The sequence below is a fragment of the Cataglyphis hispanica genome, chromosome 12, assembly GCF_021464435.1.
Source record: "Cataglyphis hispanica isolate Lineage 1 chromosome 12, ULB_Chis1_1.0, whole genome shotgun sequence".
NCBI classification, from domain to species: domain Eukaryota; kingdom Metazoa; phylum Arthropoda; class Insecta; order Hymenoptera; family Formicidae; genus Cataglyphis; species Cataglyphis hispanica.
Window position 1 is genome coordinate 4,910,751 of NC_065965.1, and position 17,328 is coordinate 4,928,078.

The window sequence follows — 17,328 nt, forward strand, 5'->3', positions numbered from 1 at the left end:
AAGCTCGCTTCGATCCTCGATCTGTATGGGCAGTACTGGCAGGAGAAGTGCGTCTCGAAGGTGACCATGCCGCAGCCCATCTTCAGGTGTTTCCGCAGGTTCGACGCCCATGAGTACATCTGACCGCAGCGGGGACACACGTGCAACCGCGGCCTCACGATCGGAAAGAGGGGCGCATCTGGAAAGAGAGCGTCCGTTAGAGAACGCGATCACGAAGATTCGGGAGGATCGGGCCTCGTCCCCGGCTGAGACAAATCCCCGCGAGGGGCCCACTTTCTCCTCCCCTCCTCCGCCTCCCTCCCCCGTGTCGAAGGAATCGGGCGATCACAAGGTAGCAAGCGTCGAAATGCAACCAAAGTAATCTCTATCAACATCGAAGCGCATGCCCTGAGCAAGTCGGGAATGGATCCTCCGCGAAGTCATCCCCGGGACGATCCATCTCAAGCGAGATCCGCGCTTTTCGAGTATCGCGCGCGAGAATTGTTCCGTGGAACAATTCCTTTCTTTCTCTCTCTCTCTCTCTCTCATTCGGATTCGGAGCGCTTCCGGAGAAGGTACTTCCGGATCATCGAGGAGCGAACGATGAAATTACTCGTCGTGGACGAGAGTTTGATCTTTCCAAGATTCGCAATCGCACGCGGCCAGTCGTTTCGAAAAGCGCTTCTTCGATCTCGAGAAGAATATTAACACACGTGCGACTGTCTTCCTGTATGCATACGTACTTACTTCGTCCGTTCTCGTGTTTCTCGATACCTTTGACATCTGTAATCTGAAACAGAATAATCTACAAAAAAAAAAAAAGAAAAAAAACGCGAAATTGTTACGATATACAACGATTGTGTTGTAATCGTTGTAAAGAAAACTGAAGAAATCATTAGAGGATTTGACAGGAAATGTTGCCAGAAATAAACTTTATTTTAGAGACGCGTTAACAAACATGAGGGTCGGATTAAAAATCGCGGATATCAATACATGTCTATCTTGTGCTTGGAGTACAGGTGTCTCTTCAGATTGCCCTTGAAGTTCGACTTGTAATTGCAGATGGTGCAATAAAAATTCGGCGGTTTACCGCACGCCATTTTCTGATGTAGACGTAGACTCGACTGCCAGGCAAAGTGTCGTCCGCACCATTCGCACGTGTACTTCGTACCTGTAACAGAAATACTAGTCAGCGAGAAAATACTTTCTTAGTTATTTCGGAGCCGAAGAATTTCCCAAGATGCGAACAAAAACGGCTTCCACGGGGTATGTGTCTTTCTATTCGCAGTATGCTTGAAAGTGTGCAATCTCTTGCGATTAATAACAGCATGTGATAAAGAACATCTCTCTGAAGCACTTTCACATAAAGAAGATTTTATTATTTTAACTGTTGTGAGTTCATATACTTCTTTTTTTATCTAAATCTAAATCTTTTATTATATATATATATGGGATTAGAAGCGGCAATTATGATACACAGATTAATTACATGTAGTTGGAGAGATGGCAGGATTCATGTCAATAATTCATTACATTTAATAGCATTTATATCTGTTTTTTTTAATACTTTGGTTTGTAGCGAATATGTTAGAAAATACGTGCTTATATATGACATGATTTTTAACAAGTATCAGCAATTAAAGTGTCATGTGCAAAGTGTTTAATAATATGAGAAGACAAATATAAAATAAGATAAGAATAAATTAAAGATTAATTAAATGATTGTCTGTAATCATTAATTATAAAATCATTCATTATAAAATCGTACGGATCTTCGAAATATTTCAATTTTATGCACTAACTCTCTATAAACGCATCAAAGTTGGCACGTATCTGTAACGAATAAAAATGATCTGTTCAAGTTGCATTAATAATTTATTTTGATCAACGCGACATTTTTTGGCGAGCAATAATGTATAGCATGGGTCTATCAAATCCGATAACATATTTTTAAATTAATTATAAATAAAATATATATTATAAAAATAAATTTGTACTTTCTAAATTTAAATATAACTAACAATGAAACTTATCTGCATATGTAAAATTTTTTTTACATATGCAGATGTTCTCAGAGAGATATCCATGTCATATAAATACGAAGGAACAAAGATCATGTGAGAATCCTGAGATTAAAAAAAGTCTGAAGTTTTATTCACGAAAGACAAATGCTTGTTCTTAATGTGTAGCATCATATTCCACTTTTGCTTCGATTTGTGAGGACAATATGGGCATTGCTGTCTCGGTGGTAAACCGCACTCGATGCGTATGTGCTTTTTCAGACTCTTCAACCAGGTGTAAAGTCTTCCGCATTTGTAGCACCGATAGACAGTATCTGAAAACATCATAGTCAGATATTCATTAAAAACAACGCTAAAATAACGACCTAAAATGATCTCGCAATCAATCGCGAGATATAATCGGGAGAAATCACAAGGACTTTAATCGAAACACAGAATGCTCGATGAATTGCTCAGTGAATCATTTAATATGACTGTGATTTCATCTGACTCTGATTTACAATGAACAATAATTACGCTTACGAGTAACGAGCCAATTTACTTCGAGCGACCTCGCGAGTACCAAATCATTCGGTAAACAGTAATTTACAAAGAATCCTAATAGAATGCGACGAAATATTTCCGTCGTCAAATACACATATGTGTATGTGCGGTTAATAACTGCATATAGATCGCTGCGGGCGACTAGAGATTCATTGTTGTAGCAATGTGAATGATGTGATAGCAATGTGATAGATAAAAGAAAATACATCTGCGAGATTTAACTAAAGTGAATCCTGAAAATGTGTTTTTGCAGACTGCTTCTGTATTTGGTACGATGTGGACAGTAGGGGCAGCACTCCTTCGGCTCCTGGCCGCACTCGATCTTCAAATGATTCTTCATGTTCCTCAGCCAGCGGTATTCCTTGCCGCATTTCGGACACTTGAAGGAGCCCGGTTTTTTGTCGAGGTAATTGCCCGGTCTTTCGAAAGCCTTCGGATTCGCGTAAGTAGAACTGCACGCCATTTTATGCCGTGCATTGGCCTGGTCACGTTGATACCGACAATAACTTGGCCAAGTTGCAATCATGCCTGCAAGAAAATAAAACGCGTTGGTTAGTAAACGGTCACGAACACTTCGAACCGAATAATTTTTAGTGACAGATAACTTTAAATTGCAAGGATGAGAACGTAGAATGCTGTAGCATGATACTTGTCCTCTCTTAAAATTAATTTATCGTTGTAATAATTCTTTCATCAAATTTAAACAGCTCTTATTCAGAGGAATCACATCTTCAAAATAATAATTAGCATAAAAAGAAACATATATCTATAATCAAGTTTTTATATTAACTATTAATTTTAATGCTAATTTAATGCTAATTAATTTTCTCTGCATTTTTGAACAAGCATTTGTGAACAAGCATTTGTGAACAAGCTTCCTTCCTTTTAAAAAATTAAAAATTGCTATTAATTTTTATCAGGTAAAATATATAAATAAATATTATTATTCATTTACATGTGCACATGTGTGTTACACAATAATTGAGCAGGATTATTCATATAAGCACGGCGAAAAATGTTGCAGTTTTTATTTATTATGTAAAATTTGGCAAGTACTTACAGATTCATCAAATGGTATTAAGTGTAGAGTAAAAAATAATGTATAAAAGAAAAAAATGATAAAAAATACAAATTTCGCATTGACATTAAAATTTCGATTCATTTGAAAAAAAAATGAATCGAAAAAATAAGACTAAAGAGTTTAGACTCGAGAAAAAGAGCTGTTTCACTCTCAGATCATACTAGATAAAAACATTACTTATCGACTACACTTATAACTAATATAAATAGTCTAAAATATCATGAGGAATGTCACTGACGCGAATTAATAAATATTTTCATTAAAAGAGTTATTTACGCGCGATTACTTTACTGCTTTAGCGCCGATACAAGACTTGACGAATATAAAATTTGAAGAAGCCGCAAAAGGATACCACAAGAGATAAGAAGACGCAATATACGCAATGAGCTTCGTCTCGATAGTAACTGGATGATGACCTTTCACTTGCACATCAATGCGCGTGTAAAGTTGCCGAATAAAAAATAAAAATCGAAAGACTTAAATCGGGAAGACCGCGTGAGAGAGAGAGATAAAGAGAGAACACATGCATTACGACGAGCACTAAATGCTGTTTGAGAAGACGTTCCTTCCGGGATGATTAGTACGGATGTGCTGGTACAAATTGCCACGTTGCTTGGTTCTGTGGGCGCAGTATGGACACTTGAACTTGGGTTCCTTGCCACACTCGTGTCGCGTGTGTCTCAGCAAAGTGGCGCGATGCTGATAACCCTTGCCGCATGTCTCGCAATGATACGGGAAAAGTGTAGGACTCTCGCTGCACTGCTTGGCCATCCACAACGTCGTCAGATTCTTCATCAATGGTATTGTAGGGAAGATGCAGTTCTGCGGTTGCAGGCTCTTGGGCAGAATCATGCGCGGTATCGATCGGTCTGGAAGCGAGAGGAAGAAGAAAACGGGGGGCGTTAGTTGCGAAAAGAGATGCGATGATTGCGTTCGTGAAAACACTATTAATACAAGTAACACGAATTTCATCAACAAGATTCTTCTTTAATTCTGCTTAATCTAAGCTGCATTAAAATTCGGATATTTAATTATTCAAAATATAATTTTTTTGCCGAACTTTAGAGAAAGGACGTTATATATTTCAAATTAATTAAAATAATTTATTATTTTCGATGAAATTAAAATAACAACTCTTTTCAATATTATTTAAAACAAATAATTGTTTCATATTGCGTAATAATTAATTGTTTTATTTTATATATGATTTTATAATTACAAACGTTATCGAAGTTTTATTGTTTTTAATGGGATGCAATTAATTACCTATAAATGAAATCGGAGAATTATAAATTTAGAGATCGACGATTGAATTGATGGGGAATTATTCAAATATTTATATCAATCTCATTAATTCATAAATTTTCAATAAAATAATAAATTCATTATAACAAAGATAAATATATTTCATGTTCATACAGAAAAAAATACGAGAAAATATAAAAACGTTATATCTTTCGTCCATCTTTATTCTCGCTCGGTTTTTTATTATTATTAGATTTCAAAATATTAAAATAAATTTACAATACAATTTCCATCACCGTCAGTTTCCGATCAAGATAATTATCCTCAAGTAATTTTGTCCCATATAAATCGTGCATCATGACAATATGAGCGTTATCTGGTTTGAATGCACAAATATATATATAACACGTAATAAAAAATTCTGTTTAAAAAATTATTAAGTATCTAGGATATTATTAAATGTCAGATGATGGAGTACTGCTAATCGATCACACAAATTGTAGATGTCGGAGAAAATTTGACGAACCTGAAATCGAACGCACATTAATCAGAATAATCATTATTTTGAAGGTAACAAATCATAGGTGAGCAGATTCATTTTATTCGATTGTAGTTGATAATAAAGTTGACAATAATAAAATAATCTTAATCTAAAAATGACTTCAATCGATTAAGTGAGAAAATATTGTATTTTATTAATTCTTTTAAATGACACAAGATGTAGTATCAAGTATATATAAAATCAATTTCGTCGTTCTACGATAAAATTGATCGACAATCATTCGGTTTTCCCTTCATATCGCGTTTGGATTCGCGATGACTAGATATCAGCATCGGTATTATGTTAAGAAGCAATTGGCGATCGTCTTTCCTTCATCATAACTAATGTCCAAAATTTCTCACCCCTCGGAAACGACACAAAAAATGCATTTCTGCGCAAATATATAATCAAACAGCTCAAATAAAAAATTTTATTTTGCTGGGATCCATTAAGAAAATTAATCATAAATACAGTCTTAGACATAGTCTTAAAACAAAAAAAAAAAAAAAAAAAATCAGTGTACAAAAGCTGTTTCAAAATTACATCAATTGATGATGCTGGTTAAATATAGTGAGAATCGACGAATCAACGCCAGCGTTAGAGATTCCAAACATTGGCGCCGTATTACCATATATGTAAATCTTTTTTCTTGTCAAGTATTCAGTTAAGATCGATGACGTAAACATTCTGGCCCCGATGACACTGGCGGATGTGTCTGTAAACGTGGCCGCGTTGTTTCATCTTTGCGGAGCAGTATGGACACTGAACCCTCGGCTCTTTGCCGCACTCAAACTTCGTGTGTCTCTTCAGGTGCCACGCGTGCATATAACTCTTCAAGCATCGCGAACAAGTATGTCTCTCGATGTCGTCCTGCGTGTGTCCACCTCGGCGTCTCCTCGGCGTTGACTTGAGCGACTTTTGTTTGTAGTTAAAATTCTCGAACTCCTCTAGCTTTACCGAATACATGCCCTCCGGATTGATCTTCAGCTCGATTGTCTTCACGTCTAAAAAAAAAGAAATCAACGGAACGCAAAGTTAGTTGAGTGAACAAGATACGCGTACCGAATATGACAGAGGGAAAGAAGTAAAAATGGGAGAGGCTTGCGAATGTTACCGCGAGTTATTCCCATCACCTGACCCTGCTGAGGAGCTCAATCTCACGCAAAAATCTGCGTTTATCAGTGCTGGACTTGCGCGTTGACGAAATCACGAAGAACTTCGTTCGTTCGGCTCGAAGAGCTATCAGCACAGATATTTAATAAAACGAACAGTACATGAAAATGAAGCGGTTATCGCGAAGATCGATGGAGTATCATGAAAAAAAAAATGATTTATTTTATCAAGTATACAATTAACAAAATGATATATCTTCGTTATAATAAATTATAACAAAGTCGCATACAACATTGTCTCATCGATATCGCGCAATGAGACCGTCGAGCGAGAACAAGAAGAACGATAAAACAAACACTGTCGACGTGCGCGGCAGGAAACTAGGAAGAAACATCCAGGACAAGCATGTCGGACGAGAGTTTATCAAGGCGAATCGATGATGTAGACGCGCTGGCCGGAATGTTTTCTGCGTATATGCTGACTGACATGACCTCGCTGTTTGCTGCGAGTGCCGCAGTAAGGACACTTAAACCTCGGGGTCAGGCCGCATTCATATCGCAGGTGTCGTTTGAGGCTCTTCATCACCGTGTAACCGTTGCCGCACTTCGGGCACACGTGATTACGTCGACCGCTCCCACGTCGACCGCTTCCTCGTCGTTGAATCGATGTCCCCCTAATACTCTGGTTCATATCGGGCTTCGTCGAGTCATACAGGCCGACCCCATAATTTCCATATAGAAATACTGAAAACAAAATAACAGAACGATTAGAAGAAAAAAAACGAAACTATTGATCGTTTAAGAGTCCGCGTCGACAGGCCGTAGAAAATATAATCTCTAGAATTATCGAGTGTGCAATGTTTGTTACGCAAAGCGAGTGTTTGATAAAAAAAAAAGCTGTTATTTATATTACAGTTTAATTAATGAAATTAATCCGCATGAGTAAGCTGACGTTCTGTAAAAAATCCTGAAACAAAAGATACATACATATCTCTTAAAATTTTTTCTACACCGATTTTGTATAACATAATTATTGCAAATAATCTCTTTTAATTTTTCATATTATGTTACTTAAGATTATTTTCATGTTTATATACTTCTTCGTGTTAATTTAGAAATATATTTAATACTTTGGCATTAAAGATATTTTTCTCTCTCTCTTACATCTATTATTATAAATATATATCAATTATTTCGGCTTGTACAAACAAAAGATAATATCATATATAAATACAATTTACATGTCACATCGTATAATTGTTAATCCATTTCAAATGCGTCATCAGAGCGTCATAGAAAAAATTAAATCTTATAATGCCATGCAACACATTCGATGAAATTCATGTGTAAAATTCACGCAACATCAAACGTCCAATATCGCGAAGAAACTCGAAATTCTTCATCAGAATTTCTATACTGTTGCGTATCACATGTAATTTTTATAAAAAATGTCAATCGAAAACTTCAGCAATTTGTTGCAGGAAAAAAAATTTTTGTAGCAGTTAAATGCATGCTAATGATAAAGAAGAGATAATAGCGTGATCAAAATTCTCAAGACAAGATACATCGCGTTTTTTCTGACGTTGTTTATTGCTCTCAGAATAATCGTAGTAATACATAATTACGCTGCTCGTAATTGTCAAAACATGTGGCGTTCGCATGATTCGTTAGGATTGTAATTTGACGACCCAGACTCTCTCAGCGGGATGCTTCTTTCTAATGTGACAATAGATCTGTGACGTTTGCTTGCTGCGCAAATCGCAGTAAGGGCACTTGAATCTGGGTTCGTGACCGCACTCGTATCGGAAGTGGCGGTTGCGATTACTCTTCAAGGTAAAACCGTGCAGGCACTTGGGACAGTAGAAAAGGATCTTCTGTGCTCCGCAGGGCGAATGCTCGATTCGTTCGGTCATCTCGACAGTGGAACCTACGGAGCTCATGAAGGAGTCCATCATGTAAAGATCTGAAAAGTAAAAATCAACTTGTGAGACTTGATCCTGGATCGTCTTATTTCTTATATAGCATCTAACTTCGGACACGTTTATGGACAAGTTTATCGTTCATCTACAGATTTATCGACAAGCAACTGACAATTTTTTTCATTTCAAAAAAGTGAGAAAAAAAAAGGAGAAAGAGAGAAATATACGTAGAGGAAGAAAGACAGCCGATCCGTGATCGACAAGGAAGTTTCTTCGAGAATATTTGTCATTGGTCCTGGAGGACATCGGCTCGTTAAATGTCAATCAAGATGCAAGGATCACGAATGTAAAGCACACAGAGAATGCGGCTAGAGAATTACTGGCTATTACTGCTCGTGAAATTAGTCTCGTGGCACGCAGATGGAATAATCGGGAACGTTGGTCGGAAGGAAACTTGGCCGTGGAATGACAAACACGTTTCTCACAATCTTGAATGCGCACGAAAAAGACATCCATCGTTAGTATCAAACAAACATCGTAGATCATCTACCGTGCAGCTATAACAGATTCGTCTGGTAAGTTTTATCTAGATATTTTGAAGTTGGACTCAATCTGAGGAAAAAAGTCGCAGGCTGGAAATATCAAGGGGAAAATACTGAGGCATATTCGGCAGATTATATATGGGTGTCCAAACATCAATTTATTTTTATCTTATATTTCCACAGCGACGTTATACGATCATAAAACATATCACGGAAAATCGCTATCGATAAACCGACAGTGAAAACATGTTGCGTTCCGAATTGGCCAGGAAATCGCGGGGTATTTTAACGTTCGTCACGTATCAAGCTTGTCACGTCAACTGTCGCATAGCTCCCGTGAATTTTGCGTCGTCAAAATACACCCCGAACACATAAGATTCCTCGCTCGTAAATTCGACATTCTAAAGTCTCATAAGCAGAGAGAACTTAATTCGAAAACTTAACAGAATGTAAGTTACAAAGATTTAATATTACATATTAAGATCACAAAAGTAAGTACGATTACTTCTACGTGCGACAACGGATTCGTGTCTAACACGTCGCAAATATATTTACCAAATATACAATATTTATATCGCTATACGATAATTATATCACAGCAACAAAAACAGTCGGCCACTAACGTATTTCGTGTCTCTAAGAGAGACCCTTCCACTGCGCTAAAATACGAAGGAAAAGACAGGCACGTGTTAATCAAATCTGAATCAGTGTTGCTAACTATAAGATTTAATTCCGTTATGTGCTTCGTGAAAAAATTTAAAATAATTAAATAATGTAGGTATAACAAATAACAAAACGTAAAAGCTCTAATATTTTAAATATAAAAAAATTTAAATAAAATGAGCTGATAAACACCAAGCGCGATAAATAGGTATAACTAAATTATTTATAAATCTTCTCAATGATTGATTATCGCGTCGTTTTTCGCGCCCTATATAGCGTTTTCGCATTCTATATACATAAAATTATAAAGCCTTCGCTCATTTATAATGATATGTAATTAAAAACCTAATAAAAAAATCAGTTTATTTTGAAAAAAAAAAAAATAAATCTACCATTTTAATTTTTTAATGATCCAAAAAATCCTTTATACTCACTAAAATGTGATTTTTTGCGAATTCACACTCGATACAAAATTAAGATAGATCCAGCGGAAAACAAGTTATTTTAGCAACACTGATCTGAATGTGTGACAAACGTGTCTCGACACACATGAAGAATAATGTATCTCGATTTTATTTTCACGATGTATTGACGACCGAATACACTCTACATCATTGATTGCTATGATTTTCTCGGTATCCCGAATGTGCATTACAATGCACCTTTGCATAAAAACTGAATCGTGGAAAAGGGGCAACACGTGATCCTATATAGATTAACAGAACAGAAAATGACTACGTTTGTTCCGACCGCTTAAAAACCCTGTTCTCTCTCTCTCTCTCAGACTTTCTGCCGTTAATAACAATTCAGTCTTCATGACAAGCGCCTCGTGATCGCTCGGCGTATCACGTCGTCTATAACAATTCCGATTCATCGATTGTAAAATCAACAACAATTCTTCGCTAATAATAATACATGCACCGGTCGCTCGCTTCCCGGCGTCTTACATTGAGCCTGATCGATCTTGATACATTTATACGCACGCAAATTGTTTTCTCGTGTCCCATCGTCACATCTCACAACCTGAATCATTAAGTACACAGCTATATTTTAAAAAACATACTCTCTTAAAGCTCCTAATAATCGAAAGATTGCTTATTGAACAGCGTGCGAATGCCGGAATTCCGAATGTGCTCGTACTAAACGCTTACTCTTTTTTTTTTTGCGTACATCGACAATTTCGCATTGTCAAGTGCGCATTGTCAAGTGTACCAATTCGCGATCATATAGATAATCGTAATTGTCGTAATTTTACATCAATCACATCGGAAAGATCCGCGCGCCGGCTCATTAACTGCTAAGCATGGAGATATTTTTTTATCTTTTTTTTTTTCTTTGATAACGTGTAAAGACGGAGAGAATATCTGGTTCTAGATAATACGAATCCCACTATACCAACCGCTACTAATCTATGGTTCGTCGTTTCCTTCCAGCAGCAGACCTCGGACGTAAATACACGCGGTGCGCAAAGTACCGTCTACCAGACGACGTAGGAACCGCACCGCGCTCGTAAAACTCTTTAACGATTAGGGAAGTTCGCGAGATACATCTTCCCGCGCAGAGTCGTGGCTCGCACGAATCGCGGGATACAAAGAATTTTTCTCGGCATTTTATTATGTCGTCCGAATTAAACACAATCCTCGAATAACGATCGTGCGGTCGGCGACTCCGCGCGAGAAGCGTTATTGCACAAAATCTATCTATCTGGAAATTTGAAAATCCTGTGGACGACCACATGCGCTTGTGCGTTTTGTTGAAGCGCGAATGCGCTTCCCCGCGCTCTCATTTCGGGCCGAGAGTGTTGTCTCATCATCATTGTCTTGCGATTGTCGCAGCAACGCGCTTCGCACGACTCCGTCTCTTTATTTATCCTCCTACTTGAGATGCACCACGTAGACCTTCTGACCGGGATGCTTGGTCCTGATGTGGGACATTACGTTGGACGTCTGCTTGCTGCGGAATTCGCAGTAGGGACACTGGAAGCGGGGTGGCTGATCGCACTCGTACTTGTAATGCCTGGTCATGTTGCCCTTGACAGTAAAGCAACGGCCGCATTTGGGACAACTGAAGGGCTTGTTGTCGGTGCTTTTCGGATGGTAAATATTCCTCATACGGCTGTGAGAATAATAATTCGTCATCGATAAGGAGTCCTGTCCAAAGTCTCTATTATCGTTCTCGGTTTTAAAGCCTTTGCGTGACTGCAACGCGAAGTTGAGATCCAGCAACGGGGTCGTCGCGTAGAAACCTGAAACTTCAAGATCGCCCGATTAAATCGGACGAAACGTCTCGCCTTGAGGCGAGAAATGACGGAGTGATTCAAGGGAGCAAGTCCGAAAGTAGTAAGGAGCTTTCAAACTCCCTTCAATGAAACAATTGGAAGGTTTACCAGATTGATATTCATGCTTTGCTGCATTGCATAAATAGCAAGGATACCTTTGAAAATCGTGGAGGCATCTTCCTGACGAACCTGTATTCGGCAACGGCCGTCGCACGGGCTACGGTGACAGCAGAAGCGCTCTGTGTGATTTTACGAAACGCTATTTGAAATCTAAATCGCTAAATCGTGTGAATTTTTAACCCTTGTGAGAATCTAATAATAACTAGAGAACTATTCGTAAAATTGTAACGCGCTAATTGTGCAGTCTTCAGATGATGAGAGATCCGTTCTGCCCGCGTCTGATCGTATACGTGTAAAGGGATTTAAATAAGAATGGCATCGGTGCCCAACCGCTTTGCTAACAATAAGCCATCGTATCAGCGATGAACACGATAAAACTGCGATAAAACTTTATTTTACAAAACAACGTATAAGCAAATCGTGACTCTCTTACAAAGTAGAAGCAATGATATTTCTCCGAAGATCTTATATTATAACGTAAACTATCCCAAAGAGATTATAATCTCTTCCGGTCATCCTTGGCTTTGGTCTTCGTTTAAGTCTCCGCTGGAATCTGCGTATCAAAGAACAGTGTTTCTCAATACGAATGCAGCCACTTATGAATTTTCTTCCTTAGTCTAACAAAAATGTTTGACATGACTGAAAAAAATTCAAATCTTAGTTGATTTAGATAAAAAATTTTTAAAAAGTTTTATTATTTACTTTTTCTATTTTATTTATTTATTTATAAACAAAAAAAAATTCTTTAATACAGAATAAGTTTAAACTTCGTAAGGTAGAGCAATAGTAGTTGCTAGAAATACAATGAAAAGCAATAAAATAAAATTAATCTATTAATAAGCAATAAATACTCAATTCTAACACAAAAATAAAAAGATGAAGAGTAAAAGATTAATTCAGCAAATTCAATTATTAAGCAAAAGATTAATATAACAAATACGTAAATTCGCTTATTGTTAGAATCAAGTCGCATGTGAAAGAAATCACCTCGGTCAAAAAATGCATTACCATATACATACATATAATCAATTCAATGACTTAAATTTCCCGTAAGAAATACAATAAAAACTAGACTTTTCTAAAAAACTAAATTATTTTTAAGAGATCTAACTAAAATATGAAAAAAAAAACCTCCAACAAAATAGAACAAATTATCTTGTTAATAATAAAAATAAAAATAGCGAGTTAAAGAAAGGGCACTGCTTTTGTTTAATTTTGTTAGAATTTTTAGTTTAGTCAATAAAAAAATCATGAGTCGTGGTGACTCATAGGCAGGTGAAAGCTAATTCTATGGAAAAAGCGATGCTCAATTAACACATATTTATTATTCTGATATGGAGCTAAATTGGAGCTTGCAGCATATTCCAATTGCCATTTAATTAAAAAATAATATGATAATTTTATATATAATGTTGAGATTTTTAAAATATTTATATTTAGGAACAAATAATAAATTCTAGTTTAATTCAACAGTAACATTAATTTAACATTATTTTAATTCGAATCTCATATGTTTTTTTTTATTATAACTTGAAAGAAACAAATTTTTCAATAATTGAATCATACATTTATCAATATTTCATCAATATTTTATTTACAGTTAAAAATTTATTATTTCAGCCGATTTTTATATAAATAAATTAATATTAAAAACAATTTAGATTATACGAAAGAAAAACAAGTTGCTTCTTATAAAAATGTGGCGATAACAGGCGAGATTGAGAAATACTGATCTCCAGTGACAATGTACGAAGATCGTAGTAGAAAGCGAGCCGCTCAGTGGAAAGACATAATTTCTTCGATTAGTTTGAGATCAGGCATGAAATGGGAGACACGCGCGATCTTCATGTCGTACTCAGAGCTTCATGTCGAAGATAAAAACCTCCTCTTCCGGATGCTTCTTCCTGATGTGAGCGTAAACCGGTGAGGTTTGCTTGCTACGGAGTCCGCAATAGGGGCACTGAAACCTCGGCTCGTGTCCGCACTCGTAGTTCACATGGCGGTCCTTGTTCCTTTTCAGGGTAAAGCCACGCCCGCATTTTTGGCACTGGAACGGCTTCATGCTGTCGGAGCTGATCTTGCGCGTACGTATCCTCCGGGACGATTTCCGGGACCCCTCGGAATTAAGCTTGCCGTCTGTTCCCGGTCGATACTTGCAGATCATATTCGGTCCAAATGGCGGCAACACGTGGAGTCCTGAAACACGGAGACGAAGATGCTGAAGAGCATGCTCGAGTGCGCGCGAGAGAGAGAAATTTTTACGATGGCTACATCATCGGATTCTCCATACAGTAAGCGACGCATAAAAATTAATGATTATATCTGAAAGATGCTCTTCGCGACGTGACCTTGTATGTACTCAGCATTTCCGTCTTCGTCTACACGCATTGTAAATAAATAGCTTATATTAAACTACGTGTATATAGCGATGTTGACCTTACATTGAAAAGATCAATATGTGACGATTGTGTCGACACATATCTTGAAATACCAAGATAAATCATTATTAATAATATCTTTATTTATCGATGAACGGATTCATACACCTGCAAGTAGAAACGACGACAATTTGCAATCAATTGTAAGAATTTGATTAATATACACATTCGCATTCCTTGACAATACAAACAGAAAATAGCACTCTCTTATAGAGCGTTAGGTAGATTTTTTATTTTTTTTTTTTTTTTACAAATGAGAATCTTTCAGTTTGAAATCGAGCTATGCACTTTATTTGACAGTTATAATTTGTAAGAGCGAATCAAGGTCGAAAAATGGCATTGTGCTTCCGATCGAAGAATATCGGCGGAAGATGAGGATGATGAACGCGCAAATGACGAACGATATGTCTTTTGATAATTCCTTGTCGGGCAATATTTGCACTCGAATCTCGGCGGTTTCTTGCACTGATACCGTAGATGTGTCACCATCGATTTCTTCCACTTGTATAGATTGTGACAACTGGGACACTCGAACTTGCCGTTTCGCTTATAGGCGTTGATTTCGCATGGATAAACCATCTCGAGTCTCCTTTTCCGTCTCGGAAGAGCATCTGAAATCCATGAAAAAGAGATAGCGTTTTAATAACGAATCAATATTTGGCTTTCTCTCATAAAGGACGCGCCCTGAAAAAGGGTTCCCGCGTGTCAGTAGATCTTCGTCGATTCGGTAAATATTGTCGTTATAAAGTCAAAACATATATTTGAAAAAAAAACAAAAGAAGAAAGGTAAGTATTAAACAGTAATTATCTTTATTGGCGCGTAGATAATAAACACTTTATTATATCTCCCCGTCGTCTAATAATTGTCTAAAATTGTATAAAATTTCTAGTATGTAATAAAATCAGCTCCATCATATATATCTTTATAATTTTAAAATTATTAAATCATAAATTATTAAAATTGAAATTTAAAAACGAGCGATAATGATGTCCTCAGCTAATTTATATATTTATACATTTATTGATAAATTAAATTATTGATAAAGTTGATAAAGTAATTTATTGATAAAATTGATTGGTTTTATTGGGAAGCTAATCATCTGTAAAACGTAGTTTGATATGTTTTATCAACATGCAATTTAGTCGTAAAAGCATTGAAGACATATCAAAAAATTATCATGAAAATAAATCTATCGCGATTATTTTATTGATTAGTACAGAAATATGAAAGATATGCATACAATGCATATAATGCGGACAAGATTTGTACGATTACTGTCAAAATTATTGAGACATTTTTTTTTCTTAATAACTCACGGAATTGATATCAAATATAAAAATTTGTTTTTTCGAGACAACTAGATAATAAGATGTTATTATAAATATCAAGGATGCGGGAGTTACTAAATAAAAAAATCTCTCAATCATGTGTGATAGATATACTGTTATTCCTGTAAATTTTAGAACAATGATTTGAGCTTAAAATCGTATTAATAAATAATCGTAAATGCCAAAAATTTGAATAAAATATGTATAAGGTCTTTATAAAATGTTATCTAATTATATTTTACAAATTCTTCGAAAAAGTATTGTTTTATACAACTATTATTTCTCGATGTTTTTAAAAAGAATTTGACAAATAATAACTTATTTTATATTCCATATAATAAATTATAATTTTACCGATACACCTGAGTGTTCAAATAATTATTATTAATTCGCGCATATCACATATTTTATAACGTAATTTCTGCAATATTGTATATGTTCATTAAAAATTTGTATATATATACGTATATTTGTTTTTAATTTATACATATAATTTATATACATAAAATATATATATATATATATATATATATATATATATATAATTTTTAATTAAAATAGACAATATTATTAAATTTACATCATAAAATTGTTTTATAAAATAAGAGAGAGACTTTTTTACCCTGCAAACAAAAAGATTTAGCTTTCGCGCGCATAAAATAACGATAAATTTAAAAATAAAAGAAATAGAAAATTGTATATATAAATATATCAATTGTTTTCTCTATTCATGTTGTAAACAATAATACAATAAAATGCGCGCGTCAGCAATATGTCATGAGTATACTTAAATAAAAATGTCAGTCGAATTCTCTAATTCGAAATGATTAAGGGCAGAATAGTTCGACGGCCTCAGTCATTTCGAGGTTCCTGCCAAGAGAGCTTCGAGTTGGTGACGATGTCGATGCAATAGAGCTCGCTGTCCGGATGAAACGTGCGTATGTGCGTCCACACGTGCGTGCGTTGCCGCAAATGATGCTTGCAATACGGGCACTCGAATCGCTGCGGTATCCCGCACTCGTATCGATAATGTCGCATCATGTGACTGCGATGCTTATAGCTGCGGTGACACTTTGGACACGGGTGGCGATAAGACATGGTCTTCTCGTCGTAGTTGATACGATGCTGTTGCAGCGACCATCTCAGAAACGAATCTGGAAGAAAAAAGTTCGCAATTGGTTAGTCAAGGAGCGTGGGTCAATGCGCGATATGTTCCTCGTACTCGTCTTCACCCTCGAGGACTCGTCGGTCACCAGGATAACGGGACGAGCTTCGCGACACTTCTCGTGAAAAAGCGTCACGCTCGATTATCCTCGAAGATCCCTCATGTAATCTTGCTGCGCTATCGGAAGTATCGTCGAGAAATCTACATCGTTAGAAAATTAACGCGATCGTCGGGATCATCGCGATGACAATTAATGCGATCGAGATATACAACACGGCAATAAAGATAAAAGATAAGAACATTAAGAGGCAAATTTAAAGGTGGAGGAAACATTTGGAACATTTCGACATAT

The 17,328-nt window shown here is 36.3% G+C and overlaps 2 protein-coding genes across 24 annotated transcripts in view; both read right to left on the bottom strand.

Annotated features, from left to right (window-relative positions):
- LOC126853708 (lipase member H-B-like) overlaps nt 1–17,328 on the bottom strand; it is a 261,537-nt gene that overhangs the window by 225,913 nt on the left and 18,296 nt on the right. The window lies entirely within an intron of this gene.
- LOC126853662 (longitudinals lacking protein-like) overlaps nt 1–17,328 on the bottom strand; it is a 177,124-nt gene that overhangs the window by 70,528 nt on the left and 89,268 nt on the right. The window contains exon 7 of one of the 23 annotated variants that reach the window (XM_050599606.1): nt 2,358–3,071. The exons of 15 other annotated variants lie outside the window; for them this stretch is intronic. In XM_050599606.1, coding sequence (XP_050455563.1) covers nt 2,761–3,071 — 311 coding nt within the window. In that variant the 3' untranslated portion in view covers nt 2,358–2,760. Of the gene's footprint in view, nt 1–2,357; nt 3,072–3,991; nt 4,494–5,947; nt 6,415–6,736; nt 7,267–8,070; nt 8,486–13,740; nt 14,241–14,544; nt 15,094–16,648; nt 16,966–17,328 lie in introns of those variants that run through there. 7 more of the 23 variants (XM_050599602.1, XM_050599596.1, XM_050599604.1 and 4 more) reach the window with 7 other exon arrangements.